Genomic DNA, 27,130 nt, shown 5'->3' on the forward strand with positions numbered 1-27,130 from the left:
ACCTGCTTGCCACTCTTGGAATCTTCCACCTTGCAATGTTTTAGCCTACCTATTGCCTGGTTAACCTCTTCCTCCGCCTTCCACTTCTGTCCTCTTAGAACTTTGGTGCCTGCTGCCCTGACCAGATGGTTGGAGGGTTCTCTAAACTCCAAAGCCCTTTGGGCTTTCGCCTTCTTTCCCACCTGGCTGATGGAGTAAAATCTTGGCAGACCTTGCCAGCCAGTCCAATTTTCTTGCTAGTGAGGTAGGGACCTCGCTCACCTTTAGTGGCCACTTCAAGTGATGGTAGAATATATGCAGATCACTTTGCTCATTTGAAGTAGTATTTTTTGTACATTCTTAAGCTTGTGTTCTAGAATCATTCGGGGTTTTTTTTTTTTAATATGGCAAATTGTTTTCACCATTTTACAAACACAAAACAAACATACTTAGGTTGAGTCGAATGTTTTATGATGGCAAATGGCTGATCATTTTCCTCATTCTAAGCATTCATTTTCTTAAGCGGAGAATAAAATATTCGTTTTCTTCATTTTTAAAAATCTTGATCTTGAAAGGAGCACATGAGAATCGTTAAAAAAAATGTTGTAAAATAGGAAACAAAAATACTTAAAAAAAAGTAAAATGAGCTGCCAATGCGGCAAGATTTGGATTCAAGTTTAAAATTGGGAAAAATCAATCTTAAATGAGGAATATATTTGGATACAAATATTTTGGCTCGGGGAAAAATAAAAAATACATTTTTTTCTTCTCCTACTTTTTAATTGTACTAAGCAAATGAAACATGCTTATTTCTTGTTTTTGTCTCTCTGATTCGGTATCTTGTCAGGAATATTTTGTGAATTCTAGTCGGTGTCTTTTTACAAAGAGACTCAAAATGTTTTTGGTCACAAAGTTCTACGCCAAGTCGGTAATGTGGCTTAACGTTACGCCGAAATCCACAAGGAAGTAATCAGATTATTGATGTTTGGGCTGCCTAAAACGCTGGTCTACTCGTGATCCCAAGAGCAAAGAAGAATTCCGACAGTGTTTTCCATTGGGTGCCTTGGTGCTGCGGAATGCTCTTTCCCCTGAGATTGGATCTGCAACCTCAGTGGAAATGTTTCAATCTAAGCTAAAAACACACTTCTATTCTATAGCATATGAATAACCTATATCTGTGTATTATTTGCCCTCATGTAGGTTTAAGATCAGGGGATGCTGTCATAATAGTCTGTGGTTTGCAATAATCTGTGGTCTGTGCAGCCCTTTGAGACTCTTTGTGATTAAGGGCGTTACAAATAAACATGACCGGACTTGACTATTTTAGGGCGAATACCCCAAAAGGTGTCGAGGCACATAGAAATAATGAGAAGAAAAAGCAACGATATGCTAAGAATGTGAATTTGCCTATGAAGGCAACGGATGTTCTCGTCCTTAAGAAGAAAATGTGCAGACCTGACAAGAGCCCATTGTGCGAAATAAAAAACGACACGTCTGTCGAGCGACAGGCGGCCCAAACATCAATAATCTGATTACTTCCTCGTGGAATTCGGCGTAACAGAGAACGTTCCGCCTCATTACCGACTTTGTGTAGAACTCGTTGGCTTTTGTGACCAAACCCATTTTGAGCCTCCTTGTAAAAAGACACCGACTCGAGTTCACAAAATATTCCGAGTCAGAGAGAGAAAAACAAGAAATAGGCCTGTTTCAACTGATGTTTGTATTTTTATCACCAGTCATCGAACTGGTAAGACCCTTGGCTTACACACACAGGGTTATGGGTTCGATCCCCAGCCACACCGGTACAATCTTACAGTTCTGGACGAAAGGTGTTTGTCGGACACAGATAAAAACGATTTAGCTTGATTCTAAAATCCTATAGGTGCTCATAAATAGAATAGAAAGAAACCAGGATTAACCAAACCTTGAACTTAGAATTCAACACCTCAACCAAGTAAGATTCTTCTTTTGCTATAATCTATGTTAAAAGTTCTCTAGTATCTTGTCTATTGTTCATTAAAGAGCTGGCTTTTGTACAAGTTTGAGTAATTACAACTGGTCCAGTACCTTTTCTTCCATCTGCCTCACAAGCATAAGTGCTACAGTTGGATTACACCACACAAAATTTGTCTTTCTCCCAAGAGTCAAGAAGATCGATGAGGCTCATTTTTTGTCGTAAATATTGGTTTCAAAACAAGGTGTAAGCAGAGTTCTTGTCACAAAATACTACAAACGAGAAGGATGTATGTGGGGGACCACCCACCTCTACCGCTCACCCAGTCAAATTACTCTAGGTGCTTGGCTGGTGTTTGCAGTTTGTTCCACAATAAAAGGTATATTCTATTCTATTCTATTCTATTCTATTTAAGCCTTTTAACAAAAGGTTTCCCATAAATTTCCAGAAAATGTTGGAAGTAAGGGCTGATCATTTGAAAGGTTACAGAGACTTTGAAATACCTAGAATTCCAACATCGGTTTTTGTGGGTCTGTACGTGGTGTGAAACTCTGGAACAGTCTGAGTTTACAACGGAAATAATGCAAAAATACTCATAGTTTTAAAGTCCTCTACACTACTGTACAAACAGTCGGTCTGGATACAGTATACACTTTTACCATCGTTGTTTTTTTTTTGTTTCGACCATTCTTAGTACTTATCCCTACTATTATTGTGTTGAAATTGTAAGTTTGAGATGTCAATAATGTGTTTTTTGGCATTTCCCCTGTGGGGAACGGTGCTGTGCTATGGTTTTGATTTAAATACACCTTCCATTTAAGGGGAAAAAAAGGGAATAGAGAGCTAGGGTGTTTTTACCAAAGAATTTCAACATATTACCTATCGTTTCCTTTCATTGATGATGACTATTTTTTTTTTATCCAGTGCTAAATCTATTGCACACCGGAAGGGGGATTATCACTTGTGAGGCAACTTCTCAATGTTTCTTATGTTCCTCGTGTTTAGGTTTTGAGTTTTTCCTTGCCCGCATGTTGGTTTTATATCAGGGGATGGTGTGATTATAACCTGTGGTAAATGGTTACTCATTTATATAGCAGTTTTCAAGTCAATGAAGACCTTTACAATGTGCTTCACACTTACCCATTCACACACACACTCACAAACCAATAGGGAGTCAGCCTCCAAACGTTATGAGGATAATCAAGATGCTAAATGGTAAATGGTCTTCATTTATGTAGCACTTTACAATGTGCTTCACACTTACCCATTCACACACACACTCACACACCAATAGCAGCCATGCAGCCATGCAAGGCGCCGACCTGCTTATTGAGGGCATTAGGGATTCAGTGTCTTGCCCAAGGACACTTCCACATATAACACGGAGGAGCTGGGAATTGAACCAGCGACCTCTTGATCCCAAGACCTACCTACAACTATTGCTGATCTTGCCTGTGCCTTCTGCTGACCACCACAAAGGTAAGAAATCCTATTCATAATTCTTTTCTTTATCCTTTTTTTTTATTTTTACACGTTCGTGTTAGCGTCATCTTTCGTACGGAAGATTACAATAACGCGAACGTACGATTAGCCTGGGTTAACTTTATGTTGACGTTAAACATTCAAGGTAAAGATTCAGGGTGTTGGAACAGATTAAAACGATTTACATTTTTCTAATGGGAAAAATGATTTCGGTGATCAAACAAATCAGTTTTCGAACAAGGTTCTGGAACGGATTGTGGTCGAGAACCGAGGTTCCGCTGTATATCTGTTTTTTTTTTCGTATGTATGTGTAAATATCTGTTTTTGTTGATGTTGTTAAATCAATTCATCAAAAGGGCCATATATAGCTCGCGAGCCATACGTTCCTGACACATGATGTAGTTAAAGAAAGCTGTAAGTTGAATTTCCAGAAAGAAAAAGCTCAATTTTTTCGCTAAATTGGAAGACAACAAGAGGAGACAGGAAGAAAAAAAGCTGAAGCGTACTGCCCTTAGGGGAGGGCGGGCGTGAGTACATTTTGGGGGACCTTCGGACCAGGACACCCCCCCGGGGTTCTACTCGCTCTGTACTCCGCACAGTCGACATGTCGGCTTCTCCCGTCAAACACTTCCTGGTCTCCCACTTGATGCCGGCCAAATGTTACGAGCGCTTTTTCGTCCACTTCGACCCGCACGGTGAGTTTTACTCTTGCCGTCAAAGCGTTCCTGCGGGGTCCGGCCCCGTGCCGCTTTCCTCGTCGGCCGAGTATGCGTCGATACTTGCAAACCTCGAAAGAGGGGGGGGGGTGACTAAACTACAATCTTTCGTCTATTTTTCTCCTCCAGTGCCGTGTTTGACGTTCGTTCTCAACAAAATCTTCGGGCTGTGGATTCTCTTGGACCTACTTTTCGGTAGGACTGAATTTTCGGGGAGACGCGTGATCGCTCTTGATCGATTGATTAGGTTAGGAGATAACCTCGTCTACACGTCACGGGATGCCGGCTAATTAGAAACCTCGGTGTTTGAAGGGACAGTGTGTATTGTTTAGCACCTCCTAGTGGTAAAACAACGACATTCAATAAGAATGAATGAATGAAAACTTTCTTTCGAGCGTTAATATAAAAACCGGACAAAAACAATGACTCGACAACAAAATAATGTTACATGATATGTTCGAAACAGGGTAGTCAGAAGCAAATGCTTAGATTCCCTCTCCCTTCATCTTCCTCTAACACAATAGTAATAATATTAATAATAACAGTTATGATATAACAATAGCAACCATAGTTGTAAACGCAGTATTTCCAATCTACCCCATTTTCTTCATCTCTGTATTCCGCCCGTAATGTTTTTTTGTATTTAAATTTTAACAAATGAAGAGTTGGACATTGTTCGATCTGGTCTTGTCAATTGTTCCAAAGTTTGACTCCGCACACCGACACACACATACTTTTCCTGGTGGTTCTCACCTTTGGGATTATGAATTTACGACAGCCCCTCAAGTTATAATTTCCCTCTTTCCGAATCAATATTTTTTGGATGTTTTCTGGCACTCTGTTTTTGTTGACCTTAAATAGCAGTTGTGCAGTGAAAAATTTGACGAAATCATCCCATTTTAATAATTTTAATCATTTGGACTGCAGAAAATAAATAAAAAATATATTACATTTAATACACAAACTATCATCTAAACATAGGTCAATAAATGTACCTATTTTGCATAAGATGAGCCTCACTTAGCTGAAAAAAAATGTCCGTCATCTTGCTGCTATGGACACCCGGCAACCTCAAAAACCCGAGACAAAAAAATGCTTCAGTTTGTCACTTTGAGTCTATTTGTGCATTTTAGCACTCGTCTTCAACTGCAGTCAACGGTAACACGACATCGAGCGGTCAAGTAATACAAAATGTTTAGGTATTTTTTTCTTATTCTCAAAAAATATTTTAGGTGAAATAAAAGTAAGACTTTAATTAAGTCCAATTTTACAATTTATTTTAAGAATATGAATTGTAAAACAAGAAGTACATAAAATGAGCACAATTTCATTGAATGTGTTTATGGATTATTTCTAGTAAGATAAAAATATAATAAGACAACAAACGATTACAAAAAACATTATTTTTAACTGTTTATTATCGCTGCTATTTAAAAAAGATTTCTCTATTTTTTATTAGTTGTATTATTGTTTTAAACTTGTTTTTTAATTTTAAAAATTACGCAAGAATCATTTTCTTCTTTACTCTATTTTAAAAAGACAGAATATATTCTCTTATGTTGTTTGAGTAAAATAACAAATTCAGTACAAAATGTGCAACACCATCTGAGTTTAATATTCAGTGCCTCCTAGTGGTAAAAAAAAGAACCATGAATTTGAAACCTGGGCAAAATGACATGAACTATTATACCATTTGCTATTTTTTACAAGAAACCATAGGTCAAAAAATTTCTATTTCTATCACATCGTGCAATCCCTTCTTGGGTCGGCGCAATATTCTTCCGGCATCCTGCCGCCACGCTCTGCCGTATTACTGGCCCAACACAGTGCCATCTGGTGGTCAAGTATTACACAATGGGGCTTTATTATTTAGTGCCTCTTACAAGTAAAAAAAAAATCTCATTCACTAAAATAAAACAATATTGATTTAAAGAAGCAAAAATACACGAAATATCACCTATTTATAAAACACGCGTGATTAAATAAATTTGCATTTATTTTGCATAACATGAGCAATCAAATGATCTTATAGCGTAGAATTTTTTTACCTAAATAATATGAAATATAATACATAAAATTAGCAAAAACATTAGAAATATTTGATTATTTAAGTCAAGTCATGTTTATTTGTTTGGCCCTTAATGACAGAGTCTCAAAGGGCTGCACAGACCACAGATTATTGCAAACCACAGACTAATATGACATCATCCCCTGATCTAAAACAGACATGAGGGCAAGGAAAAAAATCAAAAACCTCAAGTCAAGTCAAGTGATGTCTATTTGCTTGGCCCTTAATCACAAAGAGTCTCAAAGGGCTGCACAGACCACTGATGATTGCAAACTACGGACTATTATAACACCATCCCCTGATGTAAAACCTACATGAGGGCAAGGAAAAACTCAAAAACCTAAGCATGAGGAAAATGAAGAAACCTTGAGAGAGGAAAGTCCCAAAGGGCTGTACAAACCACGGATTATTGCAAACCACAGACTATTATGACACCATCCCCTGATCTAAAACCGACATGAGGGCAAGGAAAAACTCGAAACGTAGGTCAAGTCAAGCCATGTTTATTTGTTAGGCCCTTAATCACAAAGAGTTTCAAATGGCTGCACAGACCAGTCCAGACTATTATGACAGCATTCCCTGATCTAAAACCTACACGAGGGCAAGGAAAAACTGAAAAACCCCAACATGGGGAAAATGAAGAAATTTTGAGAAGGGACCGCACATGAGGTCAGGATAACCAGGCTGCAATAGGTGTTGCAATTAACAAACAATAAAATTAAATATAAAATATAATCAAAGTAAATTATAAAATAAAAAAATAAAATGGATGACATTTAACAAAGTATAGTAACAGAACACGCTCATTTGATTTAAAATGTTGGATGAGAAATCACAAGTTTGGTTAACCTTGGTTGATTAAACCGCTTTTATTTCCATTTCAGTTTGATGACTGTCATCTACTCTATTTGGTGGCTAACCTATTAATAATCTCAAAATGTACTTTTATGTGCACTGAATCCGTTTTTGTGTCAGAATTTAAAGTCACAAAATAATTCAATGAAAATATAAATGAATAGCAGGAAAGTTCATCGAACAGAGATTTCTAATCGTACAAGGGATTGGGATAGTTCTATTTTTATAAAAAGAACAAACTTTAACAATGTAAGCGGTTAGCCAACACATGAAATGATCAAAATATTCTTTCATGTCGGAAAGTGTCGCTCATTCAGTCGCTCCTAGCTCCGGTAGTATTGGAGACCCCCGATATAAACCTTAGGGATCCAATCAGACTTCGAAGACAGCAGAAACTATAAAGAGATCGTCGTTGGGCGTCGCCCCCAAAAATACGCAGAGAGGAGATATGGCGAAAAGGGAACCCGCTTTCTTACATTGGGGACACGTTCAAAGTTCTAGACGTGTAACGTTTATAGTGTTCTCAAAATAAAGTTAAGATCTCTCGTGAAGATTGTCCGCCCCATATCAGCTTGTGACCTCTCACAACAACGACATCTCACCACCTTCACCAGATGCCTACATACTTATTAGTTCTTATTCCCATTCCACAACAATTTCATCTTAGATACGGTTTATTTCACAATGCACCGCCGATACGAAAGCCAGAATGGACACAATGTTCCATGTCTGCCTCCTCTGTTGCGTTTCTAGCTCAGCTCCTGCAGCTTTTGAAGATTTTCCGGAGGCGAAACGCAGAAGGCGTCAGTCCCGTTTCCACCCTTTTGCAACTCTACGCCTCGTCTGGACCCGTCCTCTTTGCCGTGGCTCGCAATTTTCCGCTTTTGTAAGTCGGTGCGATACAATGACACTTGATTCAATCTTGTAGTTTGGGCTGTGCGACAAGTGTGTGGTGTTACACTGGCTTGCAAAACGATTTGGCCCCCTAAACTTTGGGACCTTTTGCCACATTTCAGACTTCAAGATATCAAACTGTCATTTCTTGTGAAGCATCAACAATAAGTGGGAAACAATCATCAAGTGGAACACACTTTCTTGGATATTTCAAACTTTTTAATAAATAAATAAATAAATAAAAAAGTTGCTGCGCAACATGATTCAGCCCCTTTACTTTGAGTGAAGCAAACTGTCCAGAAGTTCAGTGAGAATCTCTGAATGATTCAATGTTGATCTAAATGAGTAGCAATGATAAATCTCCGTATAAATGCACCTGCTCTGTGATAGTCTCAGAGGTCTTTTTAAAGCGCAGAGAGCATCGCGAAGAACGGGGAACACACCAGGCAGGTCCAAGATACTTTTGTGGAGAAGTTTAAAGCTGGATTTGGATACAAAAATATTTCCCGAGCTTCAAACATCCCAAGGAGCACTGCGCAACCAAAAATATTGAAATGGAAGGAGTATCAGACCACTGCAAATCGACCAAGATCGGGCCGTCCCCCTAAACTTTCAGCTCATACGAGGAGAAAATTGATCAGAGATGCAGCCGAGAGGCCCATGATCACTCTGGATGAACTGCAAAGGTCTACAGCTGAGGTGGAAGAATCTGTCCACAGGACAACAATCTGTGGTATACGGCACAAATCTCGCCTTTATGGAAGAGTGGAAGGAAGGAAGCCGTTTCTTAAAAGTGTCGTTCAAAGTTTGCCACAAGCCACCTGGGAGACACACCAAACATGTGGAAGAAGGTGCTCCGGTCAGATGAGACCAAAATCCAACTTTTTGGCATTAACGCAAGATGATATGTTTGGCATAAAAGAAGCACTGCTCATCACCCTCAACACACTGTCCCCACAGTCAAACATGGTGGTGGCAGCATCGTGGTCTGGGCCGGCTTTTCTTCAGCAGAGACAGAGAAGATGGCCAAATACAGAACCATTCTGGAAGAAAACTTGGAGTCCACAAAAGACCTGAGATTGGGACGGAGATTTGTCTTCCAACAAGACAATGATCCAAAACATAAAGCAAAAGCGACAATGGCACGCTTCACCATAAAACAGATCAAGGTGGTAGAATGGCCGTTTCAAAGTCCGGACTTCCATTCAATTGAGAATCTGTGGAAAGAACTGAAAACTGCTGTTCACAAACGCTTCCCATCCAACCTCACTGAGCTCAAGCTGTTTTGCAAGGAGGAATGAGCCAAAATATCAGTTTCTCCATGTGCAAAACAGATAGAGACATTACCCAAGCGACTTGCAGCTGTCATCGCGCTACAAAGTATGAACTCAATGGGGCTGAATCATTTTGCACACCCACTTTTTCGTATTTTATTAAATGTAGAAAATATCCAAGAAAGTGTGTTCCACTTCATGATAGTGTCCCACGTATTGTTGATGCTTCACAAGAAATGACAGTTTGAAGTCTGAAAGTTCAAGGGGGCCAAATAGTTTCGCAAGCCATTGTATATGCTCATAGCCCGCAGATGGGAATAACGTGTCAATGATGACTAAGGAGCAAAACCTGGTCAAGGGTGTGTGCCTATTCTAAAGTTAGCTGCTCTAATGCCACTTTCGTCATTTCGAATCCAGCGCTTGGGGAGAGAAGCTTCTCTTGAGTGTCCAGACCGGCCTGATTCTGTTCCTGGTTCTGCATTTTAGAGGCCAGACTAGAAGAGGTGAGCGAGAAGTCCGAGTCTTTTATAAACACAAGCGTTGTTTGGTAGGCGGATTTAAGAGAAACTTGAAATTGAAAAGATTGAAGTTCGTCGAGCCGCTGTACAAAGAAGTCCGCAATTTTATTGATGCGCAGGCAGACACGGGCAGAAAATGTCATGACCAGAACGGAAAAAGGACCCACTCGCATAACGTTACTATCAGTTTTACTGGGAAGAAGTGAAAGGATTGCATACACGATCCAGAGATCGCTGGTCGCGTGTTGGGAGCAGAATAAACAGATCAGTAGCAGGGACAGGCGAGCAAAAAACGTGGTCGGGAATGGAAACAAGTCAAAAGCCAGGAGAGGAGTGTAGACGTGGTTAAAATCAAAAACGGAGCGTTATTCAGGACAGGAGAACAGACGTGGTCGAGATCAAAACAGGTCGTAATTCGGGAGGGAACAGACGTGGTCGAGATCAAACAGATCGTAGCGAGAGACAACCAGGAGCAAAAACACAGGATAGGCGAAAAGAGCATGCCGTGAAAAAACAGATTCGCAGACGGACCGACTAAAGGGGACTGACAGGACAGAGTTTCAATACTGACAGGGAGGAAATCTGTCAACAAGCTACAGCTGACGCCACACGGGCGGGGCCAATTGGGCGCCATGGCAACCATGACAGAAAAGGGGTGGGGTTCTTTTTCAGCCAATCGGAGAGTAGCAAAATCGTGAAAAGAAAACTGAGATACGGGGAGGGACTATGATATACTTTTTAGACTTAATGTGGGTTTATCTCAGAGTGCCACGTTTTATCTTGCTGTGAACAATTTACACCATGTGGTGATCAAAAACACTAAAAGCTTCTAACTCTAATAAGTCAGGAATACTTGTTTTGATAAACCAGTCACGGTTGCCATGGCGCCCAATTGGCCCCGCCCATGTGGCGCCAGCTGCGGCTCATTAACAGATTGGCTTTCTGTCTATTTAGGCTCAGTGCCCTCATTTTTCCTTTGTCAGTTCATCAACGAACTTCTGCCCCGCAAGACGTGGGTTTCGACTCGGTCCCGTTTCCTGTCCAGTATTGTTTCCGTTTATTTTGGCCTGTTTAATTTCGGTTTCCAGTTTTGTTTCAGTCTATTTTTGTCCTGTCTAATTTTGGTTTCCAGTTTTGTTTCCGTCTATTTTTGTCCTGTTTAATTTCAGTTTCCAGTTTTGTTTGTGTCTATTTTTGTCCTGTATAATTTCGGTTTACATTTTTATTTGTCTATTTTTGTCCTGTTTATTTTCGGTTTCCAGTTTTGTTTCCTTCTATTTTCGTCCCGTTTCATTTCGGTTTCCAGTTTTGTTTCCGTCTATTAGCGTCCCGTTTAATTTGGGTTTCCAGTTTTGTTTCTGTCTATTAGCGTCCTGTTTCATTTCGGTTTCCAGTTTTGTTTCTGTCTATTTTTGTCCTGTTTCATTTCGGTTCCCAGTTTTGTTTCTGTCTACTTTTGTCCTGTTTATTATTTTCTACACTTTTTGTTCCCGTCTAGTTTATTTTCGATATCCTGATTCGTTATCTATTTTGTCTGTCCCGTCCTGTCCGGAATCGACCCCATCCGTCCGATATCAACTCGGGCAATTGGAATCCATCTCGTCTGCCTCTGGCTTCCTGTCTTTCCACGCCAGACCGCTGCCTCACGTGCACGCCTCCCCATTTCCCGTAAAATAAAGGCTTGTGTGAGAACGTCACGCGATTGGGTCCTGATCCCGTTCTGGTTCTTGACAAAACCAGACTTGTTTTTAACGAAATAATATCGCATTTTTTTTGTTTTTTTGTGGCAGGAATTTTGTTTGTGTCGGCCTATGTCCTCTTCATGTTCATCCTGGGATTTTTGGCGCCTCGTCGAGTCACCTCAGCCATGCAATCTTCCAGTTTGGCAGCAGTGATAGGAAGCAAGGTAACGGCGTTTTGGGAACGGTCGGTATCGCAGAGACAGAATCCCGGAAACCGGCTTTCTGGATCCTTCCTTTCAAGGTCGTGCAAGCGAGAGCTAACTACAATCAAGGCCACACCGGTCAACTGTCCTCCGCGTCCGTTTTCTTGTCCTGCGCAGCCTCTTTAGGCTTCCTCTTCGTTTCCCTGCAGGTACTAAAGGCAATCCTCGCGTACGCGCGTGGGAAATGGCTTCCCCCGGTACGTGAATTCGATCTTTTTTTTTGCAGGACACTGCAAAATCTCTGGCGACGGTCGGCTACTCGGTGTCCGCCTTCTTCAGTTGCATCTTGCTGGCTCAGGTCTGGTGCTACGAGAGGAAAAGCGACGGTGCCAAAAAGGAAGACTGAGTCCAATAACCACGGCGTACGCATGCGCTTGTGACACCGTTCCATCACCAGCTGCAATGTTCGAATAACATTAACCTTCCCTGTAGCACAATTCCGATTCGTTTTGATGTCGCCCTAGTACAGGGGTGTCAAACTCATTGGAACTCGGGGGCCACACAATAGAACATTCTGTTGGGGGCCGCACGAGTCGATTAAAGAGAAAAAAAAGAGATAAAAAAATAAGAGGAAGAGGGAGGGAAAAGGAGAGCGGGCATGACAAAGAAAGAAAAAGAGAGAGAGGGAGAGAGCGTGAGAAACAAAAAATAAAAAGTCGTGAGAGAGAGGGGGGGAAAGAAAGGGAGAGGAAGAAATCCAAAGAGAAATAGAAAGACAGAAGGAGAGAAAATAAAGCGCAAAGGGTATGAAGAGAGACAGAGACAAAGAGCAACAAAGGAAGAGAAAAAGAGACACATAGAGTGAAAGAGACAGAGTGGGAGAAAATGGGTGGGAAAAAAAAGAGAGAGAGAGAGAGAAAGAAATCCAAGTACTGTGTCTTTGTTGGAGGCACCTGGCTTTGGCAACATCAAGTTGACCTATTTCAACCTGCAGCTTGTTTTTCTCTTGCGCTTCTCTGAGTGTTGTCTCGCGGGCCAGATTCAATTCCCTAGCGGGCCTGATCCGGCCCGCGGGCCGCCTTTTTGACATCTGTGCCCTAGTATGAGGATGGTACGGTTTTCTGCTGTGTGAATTGGGCTGGCTGGTGTTTAGGGTTGCAAGTGCAGATAGTTTGTATGTACATTGAAGATCCTGGACTTTTGTTTTCTGGGATGGGCTCCAGCACCCCCGCGACCCTACTGAGGATAAGCGGTGCAGATCATGGATGGATGGATATTTTGGTTTTACATGCCAACAACTGCATTAAAGAGGGTGCCTACAACTTGAGATTTAGCGACTGTCTGCTGCCATCTGCTGGCTTAAAGTCATGATTGCAGCCTCTGTCAGCTCACTAATACTATGAAACTTTTCTTTTTTCATCCTTTGGAGGTTTGAATTGGCATTTGGACTCGTCTTTTCTTATTTTTACCAGTCTGTTCCGCAGTCCATCAACAGGCTACACTAACAAAAAAAATCAACGAACAAGCATAAAAAAACAGTCCTGTCACAGTTGCCATGGCGCCCAACTGGCCCCGCCGGTGTGGCGCCAGCTGCAGCTTGTTGACAGATTGGCTCCCTGTCAGTATTTAAACTCTGTCTTGTCAGTCCCCTTTTGTCGGTCTGTCTGCGAATCTATTTTTACACAGAAAGCCCTTTTTCACCTTTCCTGTGTATTTGCTCCCGTTTGTCTCCCGCTACGATCTGTTTTGATCTCGACCACATCTGTTCTCCCGTCCCGAATAACGATCCGTCTTTGATCTCGACCAAATCAACCTGCTTCCCCGGGCTTTCGACTCGTTTCCGATCCCGACCACGTTTTTTTTGCTCTCCTGTCCCGTCTACTGACCTGTTTTTACCGATTCCGACACCGCCATCGCTCGCCACGGAAGTGCCACTTTCGCGTTCAGAGCGACCTGCTTCCCGCGCCCAGCGATCCTTTTCCTTCTTCCCAATAAAACTGTAAGAAACGTTACGCGAGTGGGTCCTGTTTCCGTTCTGGTCTGCTTCCTAATGTGTTGCGAGTCTCAGAAAAGCAGAGCTAAAAGTAAGATAAAAGCAGATAGGCGCAGTGGAAAAACTGCATAATGGATCTTTGAATTTCGTTTGATATTGTTAACAATAGAGAAAATGTTCTACTTTTAACTTTTTAATAAGAACTTACACGGCGCGCCCCCACCTTTAAGATTACGGTTTTGAATCCAAATTTTCACGTGTTTAATATTCTTGCGTGATTATTACATGAAGATATTGTTGCTCATGTAAAAAAATACATTTATATAAATATGTGTATATAAATATATATAGAAGTACAAAACATGAAATCAGAAAAATTCTAAAAGAACATTTATCATGTACAGATTACAAACCTTGTCGAGTAAAAACAAGAAAATGACCGTTTCAAGTGATAAACTGATGTAAAAATACCAACATGTTTTCTAGTGTTGGCGTCATTTTTAAGCAGACTTCTTGTAAAACATAGCAACAGTTTTAAGCATTTACAAGTACTTTACCCAAAATTCAAGCACTTTGGAATATTTGAAAACATAACATTAAAATTCAAGAATTTTCAAGGATTTCAAGCACCCGTACAAACCCTGGTGTTCTCTTAAGCCGCGATTAAGAGGACCGGTGCTTCATAGTACAATGCCATACAAACAAATGCAAGGTGGCGTTAATCCCGAGGGAAGAAGAAATGCAATGGCAAAGTAAAGCCACTAGAGAGCAATGTTGGCATCATCTTTAAGCAGACTTGTTGAGAAACAGGTCGCAGGTTCGATTCCCGGCTCCTCCGTGTTAAATGTCGAAGTGTCCTTGGGCAAGACACTGAATCCCTAATGCCCCCAATAAGCAGGTAGGCACCTTGCAGGGCTGACTCCCTATTGGTGTGTGAATGGGTAAGTGTGAAGCACATTGTAAAGCACTTTGGGAGCTCTTCAGTGACTTGAAAAGCGCTAAAGAAAAACAGACCATTTACCATTTAGAATTTAAGTTTTCTATATCGGAACCATTTAATATTTATCTCGTCTCCTTTCATAAGTATTATGTTTAAGTCATTGACTGTGCTAAGCTTAAGTAAATTCAAGACTTTTAAAATCAAATTTAAGACCAAGTTGAAAAAAAAAAACACAGCTAAGACAGACAAAAACACTGCATGAATGAGAGAATTTTAAACAAAATGGGAAACAACAGATGTGGGAAAAAGCAGGCGTCTGTTGACAACTCCGTTCTGAAATGGACACTTTCCAGGCATGGTCCAAAGTAACGGTCCCAAGTTGCATTGTGGGCGGAGCTAAGACCTACGTACAACTGAAACCACATCACCGTTTTGATACACAGACTGTTATTGTGGTCATGCTATGTTGCCACCCAGGTAAATCGATGATTTATCAAAAAAGACAATTGTTAATGTTACTAAATATGATTCCATTCAAACAAATATGAATGTTTTGAATGAATTCAAATTTCTAAGACTTATTTGGATTCAAGACTTATTGATGCCAATGAAGGTCTTCTTTTTAGAATAATGAATACAATGCCGGGCAGCACGGCGGGGCAGTGGTTAGCGCGTGTGTGGCACAGTTCTGGTCATGAGATCGAACCTCCTGTGTGGAGTTTGCATGTTCTCCCCTTGCTTGCGTTGGTTTCCTCCCACATTCCAAAAACATGCATGTTAATTGGCCGGTCCAAATTGTCCATAGGTGTGAATGAGTGAGCGAGTTGTCTGTCCCCTGCCCGAAGATTCCTGGGACCCTACTGAGGATAATAGATGGATGGATGGAATTCAATGCCTTTTAAGGCTTTGAAGGATCCGCGGGAAGAATGAAAAAGGGTCGTTTTTGAAGAAGTTACTTGGGAGGACAGGAACAAATCAAAGTCTTAAAACAGTATAATGTCCAAAGATGATTTATTGGCATTTTTGCACAAACAATAATCGCCAAAATGATCAGATTCACATTCAGTGGACATCTCAAACAAAACAGACTACCGTAAAATTTGGACAACAAGCCGCGACTCTTTCCCCGCTTTCAACCCTAGGTCTGATGCAATGATGCGGGATTTATTTTTGCATTTTCTCTAACGGCCGCCAGAGGGCGCCAGAGCAGTAAAGGTATAAGTGAGACGTGTGGAGTGTGTCGATTATTAAGGGCTTATGGTTTCTGTGTACCGTCTTTGTAAATACCTCAATGTTTCAATGTGTTAACATGCGGGATATCGTCGGGTGCGGCTTATGTATGGACAAAAAGTTTTTTCCTTTCAAAATGTACTGGGAGCGGCTTATAGTCCAAATTTTACAGTAATAATTGTAAAAGTGCTGCCGTCTTATGGAACAGACCTTTCGAACAAAACGCATCTCCAGTGTTATTGTTGCACATTCAAACAAAAATAAACTCAGTATGTAAGCCTAGATCTCCCATACTGTGTTTTCCAAACAACGGGTCGCTTTTTTCCATGCATGGATTGGCCAGGGGTGCGCCTTACACTCTGGAGTGACTTTTACGTGTAATATGAACACATTATTATCGGCATGTCATTTCGTGTTGTTTTAACAACTAAACCGAGAGCGTCCACCCTCGGGCTGTGTTGATCATTTCAACATTGGAGGTAAAAAACAGTGAAATGCTAGAATTGACGTAAAACAAGTCGAGGTTTCAGTAACGTCAGGTTATATTATAGTGTAAATTGTGTCAAAATGTTTCAAATAAAAGATAAAATAAAAACCGATGTTCAATTGCATCGGATAACAAAACAATATGTTAGGCAAAACCTTTGCCATAATTAGTCAACAATCCTGTTGATTTTGTGCTTCTTAAATCCAAATATCTCTTTATCAACGCAAATAAGTTAAAGTCGACAACACAGCCATCAGGATGAATTATTGCAATACAACATACTTGGAGTGTATATTTTACCGGTGAAGGGGAAGACCGAATTTAAAACACCAAAAATCAAAGTCATCGATTCAACACGGTTATTAATCATAAATAACGACCCCAAAATACATGAACAAAAACAGTGAGGTCCCCTTCATCCGGCAAATCTTGCCGAATGCACACGTCCTCTGGAATGGAATTTCCACAAATAGGATTCAAATATTTCATTTTTCAATTCTGTCAAACAATACATTTACCGTATTTTCTGCACTAAAAGGCGCACCGGGTTATAGGGCGCACCCCGAAAAAATAGTTATTGGTCCTATTTTTGACATACATAAGGCGCACCGGATTATAAGGCGCTACAATGGGAACGTGGACAAAAGAGTCAGATAGTTCAGTCCAACTGATTACCCCCTTAACATTCCCAAAGCTTGCAAAGAAGCAAATACGTGTCTCAGACACGTACGGATGCGGTGTCCGTACGATGTTACTCAAATGCGTCGTTCCAAATATCATTCGGAAGGTTAAAGTCTTGGGATTCAAGAAATTCTATTCCTTAGTTTCTATTTTCTTTTTCGCTGGCAACTTTACTGTGCCTATGACAATAAAGACTTGGAATTGAGTTGAATTTAAAAATAGACACTCCATTCCATCCATTATCTGCACCGCTTATCACAGAAACATCGAGTTCAGTCTGAAACAAGATACAGGAACAATATAAAACCCGGAGTAGCTCACCGAAGTCGTTGTGTTCATAATAATGTGCAGCCAATGTCCTCTTATATCCGCGAGGGTAGTAAATCCAGGAGAATAAAATATTTACAAATACAGAATAGAAAAAAATGCTTTCTGTATGCCGTCAACCACGTGCTATACGCATTCATCTTTTTCGGCCAATTGCGGGCTTTATTTTGCCCCTTTAGCCTATGCGAGCCAGTAAATGATAAAAAAGGATCCGCCCCCTTTACCTCCAAATAACTTTAGCCAATAGTGACTGATTCAAATGATGATTGACACATTGGTTAGGAAATGAAACGCCGGTACATAAATCCCTGCATACACCGCGGACGACTTCGCCTTCGGGGGAAAATCGAGTCGGCGGCTGCTTGCCTTAGTTGCAAGAATTTGCGACTTAATATTGATCCATATAGAAGGCGCACTGTATTATAAGGCGCATGGTCAGCTTTTGAAAAAAGTAAAGGCTTTTAGGTGCGCCTTATAGTGCGGAAAATACGGTAATCATAAATAACGAGCCCAAAATACGCCGTCATGAACAAAAACAGTGAGGTCCCCTTCATCCGGCAAATCTTATGCCGAATGCACACGTCCTCCGGAATGGAATTTCCACCAATAGGATTCGAATCTTTCATTTTTCAATTCTGTCAAACAATACATTTAAATATAGTCCTCATTTTATAAATAGGGAAGTCAAAATAAAGGGAGTTTTCCCCCAGTGACATATATGTCCCCCTGCCTGAATGGTTTACTCCTCAAGGGTTCACACAGCTCGTCAACTATCATCTCGTTCACGGATACACTTTGTGGATATTATATCTGGGAAGTACAATTTTTAAATCGTATAATCTTTGCAAGTATAATTTATTAGAGTGCTTTTTTTGTCTTTTGAATGTCCGACTGATGCAAAGCAATGCAGTTACCGTATTTTCGTGACCGTGAGGCAAACGAAAGTCTCCGATCGTCTTCATATTGTGCGGCGCCCCCTGTGTGTCATGTGAGGCGGCGACCGGGACGGCATGAAGCTACTAAAGAGTGAAATGGGCGAGGAGTGGCTGTGTATAGAAAAGTAAGGGCACTTGAATTATGGAGTATATGTTGACATGCATTTCAGGTGGATTGGCCGGTCCAAATTGTCCCTAGGTGCGAATGAGCGAGCGAATTGTCTGTCCCTGTGTGCCCTGCGATTGGCTGGCAACCGGTTCAGGGTGTCCCCTGCCCACTGCCTGATGATTGCTGGGATGGGCTCCAGCACCCCCGCGACCCTACTGAGGATAAGCGGTGCAGCTAATGAGATGAGATGTTGTAAACAGGCAGCACGGCGGTGCAGTGGTTAGCGCGTGCGCGGCACAGTTCTCAGGTCATGAGATCGAACCTCCTGTGTGGAGTTTGCATGTTCTCCCCGTGCTTGCGTGGGTTTCCTCCAGGCACTCCGGTTTCCTCCGACATTACAAAAAAAAACACGCATGCTAGGCTAATTGGCTGGTCCAAATTGTCCCTAGGTGGGAATGAGCGGGCAAATTGTCCGTCCCTGTCTGCCCCCGAGACCAGTTGAGGGTGTCCCCTGCCCTGTTTCCACCCGTTCTCAAACCGGGGACCTTTCGCATGATAGGCGAATGTGCTAACCAATGCTCTAAAGATGTGAGTACCGAACAAAACTGCACCAGATTGTTTTTTAAAAAAAAAATAGTTTGATCTGTTTAATCAATAATTAAATGAACCAAAATGAAACTCAGTTTTGCTTCTGTTCTATTGATTCTTACACACATGAGAAATGACCCAATGTCACTTTTTAAAATTCAAACTTTTATAAAACATTTATGAATCATTTTATGCAAATATGGTGACATTGTCAAGTGCCTGTGCTGTAAAAACTGGGGGTATTATAAATAAGATTATAAATAAACATACTGTTCAGTGTCATTTTATGACATTTTTGGTGAGTGGTATGCCGCAAAATTTTTACAATGTAAAAAAACGTGCTACGGCTCCAAAAAGGTTGAAAAACACTGATATAGAGGACACCCGCGCCCGATCATGTGGTGCGCCCTGTATGTGTTAAATACCGAAATAGAGCCATCTACAGAGAATGCACCTTTTCACACGGTGCGGCCTACGGTCGAGAAAATACGGTAGCTTGTTTGGCAAATTCGAAACTCACTTCCAGCCTGGAGCTTTATAAAAGCGGCATCTGAAATAGAAAGCTTGCAAAACCGCAACAGATCGCGTCGGTTCCGGATGCAGCGTGCATTATACGTGAAGTTAGCATAGAATGACGGACTTTAGGAAGTATTGCACCCACAATTCCCTTGCATTGACTTTTTAAAAGCAATGAGCCACAATTTATGCAGTGTGCAACCTTTCTTCTCTTCCCTATTTTGTTTTGACATCATTAAAATCCTTCTGAAATATTTCCCTCACTTTCTTGTTCTAGAAAGAAAAACACTCGGGTTTTTCTTTAACCTCATCGAATGAGAATTCCTCGGAACCCGCCGTCCGAAGCTTAATCGCTCACCTTGCTCGACGTCCGGCTTTTCGACGTTATCCCAGAGTTCCGCAGAGTTTGCGCAACTCGTCCCAAAAGAACAAGGAAAGGATGGTGTGAGGGCCGATGCGGAAGTAAGAGGCTCCTAAACCTTTGTAGAGTCCCGTTAGCCCTTCCTTTTTCAAGGCCTTAGAAAAGCAGTCGGAAAAGCCTTTATAAAGCAGGCCCTGAAAGGACAATAAAGAAGTCACGCTTATTCCTATAGCCCTCGACCTCAAGGAGTTTTTTTTGTTTCATCGTATACAATTGTAAACTGCAAACTTGAACTGTAAAGTAGGCTTAAATGTATTTACTCAAGGTGTGTAATTCTAATCAGTTTGATGTCGTCTTAGTCTTCCTGTCTTTGTTTGAGTGTGTTGGAACTTTTCCAGGGGGGTGGTCTTTGGTCTTTTGTGTCAACATACCAGTACTTTTCAATGTCTTGTGATCTCAATAAAACACAGAGGCAGACCGAGATTGAATAAGAGTGTATGGAAAGAGCTCATCTCCCCGGTTGCAACTGGTTTAAAAACTTGAGTCTTTGCCTGGTGCATTTTCTACCGTTAGCCAATGTTTCTAGCTCTCCCGCACGTCAATGGTCTTTTTCAGACCCCACAGGAAGCCCTTCAGATTAAAGTGCAGTAGAAAATGTTTTTTGGGGTGTATTCATTCATTTTCCACTTGCAGGCCGGATTCAACCCATCGGTGGGCCTGATCTGGCCCGCAGGCCGCCCGTTTGACACCTGTGCTAAAACACGAGCTGGTTTTTTGATCAGGACCGTGTGTGGTTTTCCCTCGCGACGCCCCCTTCTAAATTTCCCGGCGTCCTCACCTTCCCCTGGTGGTCCACGGACTGATTGTACAGCCTGGTGCTCACCACGTCGAAAGGAGTCATGGCCAGCACCACCGCCACGCTGCTGAGCATGCCGGCACTCAGGGCCACCAGCCAGCTGTCGTTCGAAAACACCTTCGGAGGAAGACCAGACAAAAATCAAAGTTCTCGAGGGGACTAAAAAAAACGAATGCCCAAAAAACAGACACGGTAATCGCTCACTGTTTCACAGTTGACATTTTGTGGTTTCTCTGCTTCACTGCATGGTGTTCTGCAATCCGATTGGCTAAACAGTCGCCGTGCCCCTTTTCTGCCCAATAATATACACGTATGTAAAAAAGCTTGACCAACTTACAATTTTAAGTTCCTCTAAAAACCATCATGTCAACAAAACGCTCTGGACCCTCAAAAGGACACGCGGACAAGCTCAGAGATGCTTTCTATGGCCAGCAAAGGTGGACAGCAGGTTAAGCGATCCAGTAATCTTTCTTGTTGTATGTCCTTTTATTTTCAGAATGGAGATTATCAATTTACAATGGAACCTCGCTAGTTCGCGGTTCCACTTTTGCGGGTTCATACCTTACCTTCTCAATAAAAGCATTTATTGACTTGACGCCATTGAGCGCGAGCCTATGTCAACTGAGGACACGGTGTGGACACTCTTATTGTGAAGGGGAGGGGGAGGCCCTGACACAATGCTTAGTCATGGTGAGTTACCGCTTCGCTCACTCCACATTCTTTAACTCCTCCCACCTCATCCCCTTCTTATGTGACGCTCAGTTTATCATGGAGGAACTCAGCGACGTGACGTAAGTATATTCTCTTCCGTCACATTTCATCTCAAGATTGACTTTATTCTACCAAAAGCGAGCGGTTGTTTGTACTACCTAAACACTGCTAATTGTGTGCGTTTTCGTGTATTTGTTGTAAAAGCCGCTAGCTAAAGTATGTTAGTTATTGTCAGAAGGTAGCTCTTTCACTTTCTTTAAAATGAACACAGACCATTTTTTGAACTGTTGTTTCCCAAAACGCTTCACAAATATTACATTTTCACTGTTTTTATTTTCAATATGTAACCGGTAGTGTTAACAAGCGAATTAAACTGTGATGGCTGCATGTGGTGGAGAGCGTTTAATACAATCATACTGAATGGTTGGTAGTGGTTTCGCAGCAGTCCTATTCCGTGTAAATTGATGATGTAAGACATGGCTACACTTGTGGGCCATGTTTTGGTCCATTCAGTTCCAGTGTGAAGAGTTCTGGATGAGTCAACCATTAACTCCTTGCCATCATGCCAGCAATCACTTTGGTTTAATGGCGGGAGGGGGTATACTGTATACGTTTTTTAAGCATTTTTGAAGGGGCGCGGCTACTTCGCGGATTTTCAGTTTTCGCGGGTGGTCTCGGTCCCCATTAACCGCCATAACCGAGGGATTACTCTATTGGTACTTTTATTCAAAAGGAGAAGCACTTCATTTATAAGTTTAGGTCAGACAATAAATTGTATACATTGCTTTACTGCTCTGCCAATCAAATGATGAATACGATGTGGCTTCATTTATTGACACAAACCTCAGAGTACGTCACTGATCCATCCTGTTACAGTTAAAAAAAACATGCATTGTGATTTCTGGATTTTTCTTTTTAGTTTCTTTTTTTGTTTTTTCCAGGATGTCGAAAAATATCCAGACATGCAAGTTAGATTCTGTATTGTGTGCATCTTTTTCCCTGAGTGGAGGACATTACTGTAGTGCTTCTTTCTGCCACTACTGGCATGTGGCGCTGTGAGAGGTCACTCAGCATCCACCCTGAAAAAGAAATCTGCTTACTCTTCCTAGTTTGTGTGTAAATTCTATACTGTATCTCCAGCGCGCTAAAAACGTTGACATTTTTATTGTTTAATGTCTGGTGCATCCATTTAATATAGTTGGTGTGAAGTGTAAAGAAAAGGCAAGATGTTTCATTTAAAAAGAAAGCGGAATAAGAAAGCTTGATGCGGTTGAGAAAATGGTAGGATGTTTTTTTTTCAGCCACTTTTTACCACGGAGGAGGACCTTGTGAAGCACGTCTTCCAAAAGTAAGTTAAACTCAACTTTATCTTTATAGAGCATTTTATTTTATGAAATATTTATTTTTCTAGTACAAAACAATAAAAGTTACTTATACAAGCCTTAAACATACTTAAATAAACCTTAGCACTGAAGCTACTTACGAACTTAGGAACGATTGTCTTGTATGTAAGTAGGGCATCCTTTGTGTATATAAATGATCTCAAAGACCTTAGCGCTTACTAAAGCACACACTTGATGTTTGTCCCACCCCATCTGCATTGCCATTAAACAGCCGGGTAAAATGTGACCTTGACGAGGGTGGCAACCATAAAATAAAGTGCAGAAAACCTGCCCGGCGCCTTGTCGCACTGAGGGCGTGTAAAAATGCAGCAATGGCATTATAAGGAATTCGAAAAATTCGCTCGGAGCAGGAAAATGATTTGGCGGGGACGGGCACTAACTGTAACTCATAAGTTGCGTGTTCCCAAAACCTTCTGTAAACCGTCAAAGAACCGGCATCCTGTGATAACAACAATCACAAAAGCAGCAATACTAAGATTTAACGCTGATTGACTCTCACTGATAGGAGTACTTCATGTCAAGTCATGTTTAATTGTATAGCCCTTAATCACAGAGTCTCAAAGGGCTGCACAGACCACAGACTGTTGCAAACTATTATTACAGACTATCTCAGTGAGGCAGGCCTCCAAATTTTCACAGTTTAGTGTGGCAGATTCCTCCATCAGAAGATATAGTTGAGTGTCATCTGCGTAGCAATGAAAACTGATATTATACTTGCGAATAATATCACCTCATGGAAGCATATAAATGCTGAAAAGAAGGGGGCCAAGTACTGAACCCTGCGGAACACCACAGGTAACCTTAAGGGGCTCACATGTCATCTCACCCTACTTAACACAGTGCGTCCCATCTGTGAGGTAGGATCTGAACCATAAGAGGACGGTTCCGGAGAGACCAATCCATTTTTCCAACCGTTCTAGTAAGATATTATGGTCAGCAGTGTCAAAGGCAGCATTAAGATCCAGCAGCAGCAAGAGTGATGAAGCGCCAGAGTCCATTTCATCATATTTAAAAGTCCTATCAGTGAGTCGGTCTGTTAACTTGTCGATACGATACTTTAAAATAATACGGCATCGTATCGGAACAACACTCGTGTGTTTTTTTTAGTCTAATCATATGACGAGCAGATCTTTTTTGCGTTTAACTTCCGTCTTGGTTACCATGCTTTGTGGGAGTGACTCGTTTGCTGTGTCATTGCCTTTCATAACTAGTGCATTTAGGATTTACACGAGCAAACATTTGTCATACACGGAGCTTCTTGATTTGGCTCTAAAAATGAATCAGATCGATGCGTATGAATGCCTCAGGAGCCCTTTAGACTGCCCACCCAACCAAATCTTACAAAATTCTATGGGGAACACTAAATAATGGATTACTTATTTTACACTTTTGCAATGGGAGTTCTGGAATGAGTTAATAAGCTCTGTGTTTTTAGCCCAGGGGGCTCCGTAAAAGCCATCACGTTTCTGTTCCAGGAAGTTCCACTCTCCGAGTCAGCAGACTTGGACTCTGGGTTTTGAAAGAGCGCCTCGTGCGTCCTCACCTGTAGATCGAGCACCAGCTCTTTGGAGACGGAGAAAGTGGAGAGTTGAGCCGCTGAGCCCACGCAGACCCTGGGGATGGCGGCGCTCGTTCCCCTCCACAGTCCTCGGATGCCGTGTTCCTTGTAAATAGCCGTTAGACCGTGGGACATTCCCTTATAGAGGAGGAACAAAAGTCAGGAATTTCCATAAATCAATAGTCTTATTGAAAACAAAACTGTCATCCTGATATTTAATGCCTCAAGTGACTTATAGTTTTCTTCACAACACATCAATTGAAAATGTTGCGAAACGATAAGTTGTGCAAGTTGAAGAGCATTTGGAATATTTTGTTCCTGAAAATGTATTAGCGGCAGGTACAGGGTGACCCATATTTTATTGGATAAAAAAAATCCTTTTTTTAAGGAATGTCTTTTCTGTTGCAGGACGTAAATGGTGAAGCTATGGATGATCATTTGCAGCTATGGTTGCCCTGAAAATGTCTTGGACAAATCAGCAGAAGATATTGATGTATGTTGTTTCGCTTCCATTTCTGAAAACACAGATATTTTGGTTCATTTCAGGTAATATTTATATTGTTTTATTTGAAAAAAAAACTAGTGAGATATAGTCAAATTCCAAACTTGTATCCATCCATATATAGTGTGAACCTAGCACAAAACACAAACATTGAAAATCTTGTATATAAAGAGGTACCACTGTGTTCTGTTTTACAGCGCGACCTTGGGTGTCCTGAAGGCTGCTTATATATAAAATGTATTCATATTTTTATCATTCTGTTTTCAGATCATTGCCTGTAATTAAACATAGTCACGCATCCTTCCTTATAAGGCTTATATAAGCCATTTAATTTTTTTGCAGTTCTTTTATTGTTTGTTTTTGGTCTATTAAGACTCCTTCAACATTTTGGGTTCCCGACCTTGAGCCTAAAGGTAAAAAGTTTTCCACAATGTCCACACGATGGCGCCAAAATATCATCTGAAGTAAAAACGTAGTGTCTTGAAATAATCTCTGCCCGTAGGTGCAATAAATGCAGCAATTTAACAGTAGATAAATTATTTGTTAAAAAACTAGTTTTATAAAACACAGTACTATATACTTTACGTATATACCTACATGGCATAAAAGCGACCCACTAAAACTGCTTTCAAATAGCCACATACTTAAAGAAATTCAAAATATAGAATAAAGCGTGTACTTTACACTGATGATTGTTTAGTTATGTAGTTGACGGTCTGCAACACTATTTTAATTGAGCCTCTGAAAAGACTCTCTCCGGGCACTAGGGGGGCGGTGTTGGGTTCATAGTGTGGCGAGTTGGTTCAGGTGTAAAATGCAAAAGAGTTTACCAGGGAATTCTTAAAAACTGTCATCACCTATATTTCATATTTATGATGTCTGTGTATTGTCTGTACAGCCCTTTGAGACCAATGAGACATTGATGATGCAAGGTTACCTGGTGCTTGTACTGGTGACCTACAGCGATGGAGGCCGCGGACTGACTCTGCAAATGAGTCTTCACCTGTCAATGAGAGAAAAGCAAACGGCATTCGCTTAGCAGCGAGAAAACTCAAATTTGATGAGAGTTATCAAGCAAAGATACCAAATAGACGGGATTGGCCATGACGGCTCCCACCAACCCCGCCGCGGCTCCCGCCGCGATGGTCATGGGTGTGCTGACTCTCCCTTCCGTGTGGATGTAGCCGGACGCCTCGATGACGGCGTACGAGCCCAGTCGGACCCCGTTCATGAAGAACTGGTAGCACAGACCGGGAACCAGACCTTTCTGCAAAGCGGCCAGCCCGTCCACTTTGGCGATGGTGTAGAAAGCGTGGAAGACATTACGGTAATACACCTGGTAGCTGCCCCGGCTTTTCAGCTCTCCTTGAAGCTGCATGCGGGTTTTGACTACTTCCAGGGGGTTGGTCACGAGACACGCTCCGCAGGCCGCCAACCCACCCAGGAGAAAGTCCATGGCGATAGAACCGCGGACGGTTCGGAGGAGGTTCGTCAAAAAAACCGCTTGCCCATAGTGAAGTTTTCCATCATCCGCGTGCTTGGCTCAAGCGCATGCGCAGAGCTTTCGGGCGAGGTGGCTTCACGGGCGGCTCGTAAAATGGTCAATCTGAAAAGAAATACATACGGGATATTTAAATAGTCAAATGATGCGCGCAATTTTTGTCACACGAAAAAATGTTGCACTGAAGGAATACATATTTGTGTTGTGTGTGGTCATTTACCGAGAAAAAAAAGGATACGTGATCATTTGGAAGTGATTTCTACATTTTAATCTTTCTTGTCTTAGTTAAAATAAAATCTTTTGATTACTGATTTGTAAATATTGTTCGATAACCCACACATTCTTCACTTCAAACTCAATACTTAAACATGAAGTGATTAATGTTATGCAATTTATAACAACGTTTTAAAAGCAACATGACCTCACCCGGAAACGCATCACCTCCATTGTGACGTCATTGCGCAACTGCGTAATGACGTCTCCTTTATTATACTGTTATAAAGTATTCTTTAAAAAACGGTGTTTTACATTAGATATTGATTAAAATCCAAGTTTAACCAATTCTACCTTGATTAAACTCTTTTTTTGAAAAAAGTGCAATTTGTTGTGTTTGGAAGCAGGGGAATTCCAGAACGAAACCATGTAAGTGACGTCAGGTTCCCCAGGGTTCGGAAACCTATGGCTCGCAAGCCACATGTGGCTCTTTTCACGAGTCCATATGGCTCGGAGACACCATTAAAAACATGCAAGGTTTCTAAATTTGAGTGAGCGTAGCCTATTACAGAACACACGAAGCTGAATCAACAC

At 41.4% G+C, this 27,130-nt stretch overlaps 2 protein-coding genes across 4 annotated transcripts; one reads left to right on the forward strand and one right to left on the reverse strand.

The window, feature by feature from the left end:
- The first annotated feature begins 2,915 nt into the window (after positions 1 to 2,915).
- LOC148348856 (mannose-P-dolichol utilization defect 1 protein-like) lies at positions 2,916 to 13,637 on the forward strand. Of its 3 annotated transcripts, none has more exons than XM_088321428.1 (7): positions 2,916 to 4,110; positions 4,261 to 4,326; positions 7,808 to 7,940; positions 9,640 to 9,725; positions 11,531 to 11,646; positions 11,724 to 11,834; positions 11,912 to 13,637. In XM_088321428.1, the coding sequence occupies exons 1-7, from the start codon at positions 4,020 to 4,022 to the stop codon at positions 12,029 to 12,031; spliced, it is 723 nt and encodes a 240-aa protein (XP_088177554.1). In that variant the 5' UTR covers positions 2,916 to 4,019; the 3' UTR covers positions 12,032 to 13,637. The 3 variants fall into 3 exon arrangements, with proteins under 3 accessions (XP_088177554.1, XP_088177553.1, XP_088177552.1); XM_088321427.1 differs by having other exon boundaries at positions 2,916 to 3,412; XM_088321426.1 differs by having other exon boundaries at positions 2,916 to 4,326.
- Positions 13,638 to 15,552: 1,915 nt separating this feature from the next.
- On the reverse strand, positions 15,553 to 26,669 carry slc25a35 (solute carrier family 25 member 35). Its single transcript, XM_088321442.1, has 6 exons — positions 26,544 to 26,669; positions 25,907 to 26,428; positions 25,760 to 25,825; positions 24,306 to 24,458; positions 20,631 to 20,765; positions 15,553 to 19,986 (listed from the first exon to the last, which is right to left on the reverse strand). Exons 2-6 carry the CDS (start codon positions 26,276 to 26,278, stop codon positions 19,816 to 19,818), a joined length of 897 nt encoding a protein of 298 aa, XP_088177568.1. The 5' UTR covers positions 26,279 to 26,428; positions 26,544 to 26,669; the 3' UTR covers positions 15,553 to 19,815.
- Between the last annotated feature and the right edge of the window lie 461 nt (positions 26,670 to 27,130).

This window comes from Urocampus carinirostris, chromosome 17 (assembly GCF_059441175.1).
Source record: "Urocampus carinirostris isolate Australia breed hairy pipefish chromosome 17, RoL_Ucar_1.0, whole genome shotgun sequence".
NCBI classification, from domain to species: domain Eukaryota; kingdom Metazoa; phylum Chordata; class Actinopteri; order Syngnathiformes; family Syngnathidae; genus Urocampus; species Urocampus carinirostris.

Excerpts from the sequence above, each read along its gene's own strand:
- LOC148348856 (XM_088321426.1), top strand. The coding sequence starts at position 4,020 with ATGTCGGCTTCTCCCGTCAAACACTTCCTGGTCTCCCACTTGATGCCG. Across the intron at positions 9,726-11,530 it reads TAGAGGCCAGACTAGAAGAG|GAATTTTGTTTGTGTCGGCC; the intron begins GTGAGCGAGAAG and ends TTTTTGTGGCAG. Across the intron at positions 11,647-11,723 it reads CAGCAGTGATAGGAAGCAAG|GTCGTGCAAGCGAGAGCTAA; the intron begins GTAACGGCGTTT and ends CTTCCTTTCAAG.
- slc25a35 (XM_088321442.1), bottom strand. The coding sequence starts at position 26,278 with ATGGACTTTCTCCTGGGTGGGTTGGCGGCCTGCGGAGCGTGTCTCGTG. Across the intron at positions 25,826-25,906 it reads TGGCCAATCCCGTCTATTTG|GTGAAGACTCATTTGCAGAG; the intron begins GTATCTTTGCTT and ends TCTCATTGACAG. Across the intron at positions 19,987-20,630 it reads CCGTGGACCACCAGGGGAAG|GGCCTGCTTTATAAAGGCTT; the intron begins GTGAGGACGCCG and ends TTGTCCTTTCAG.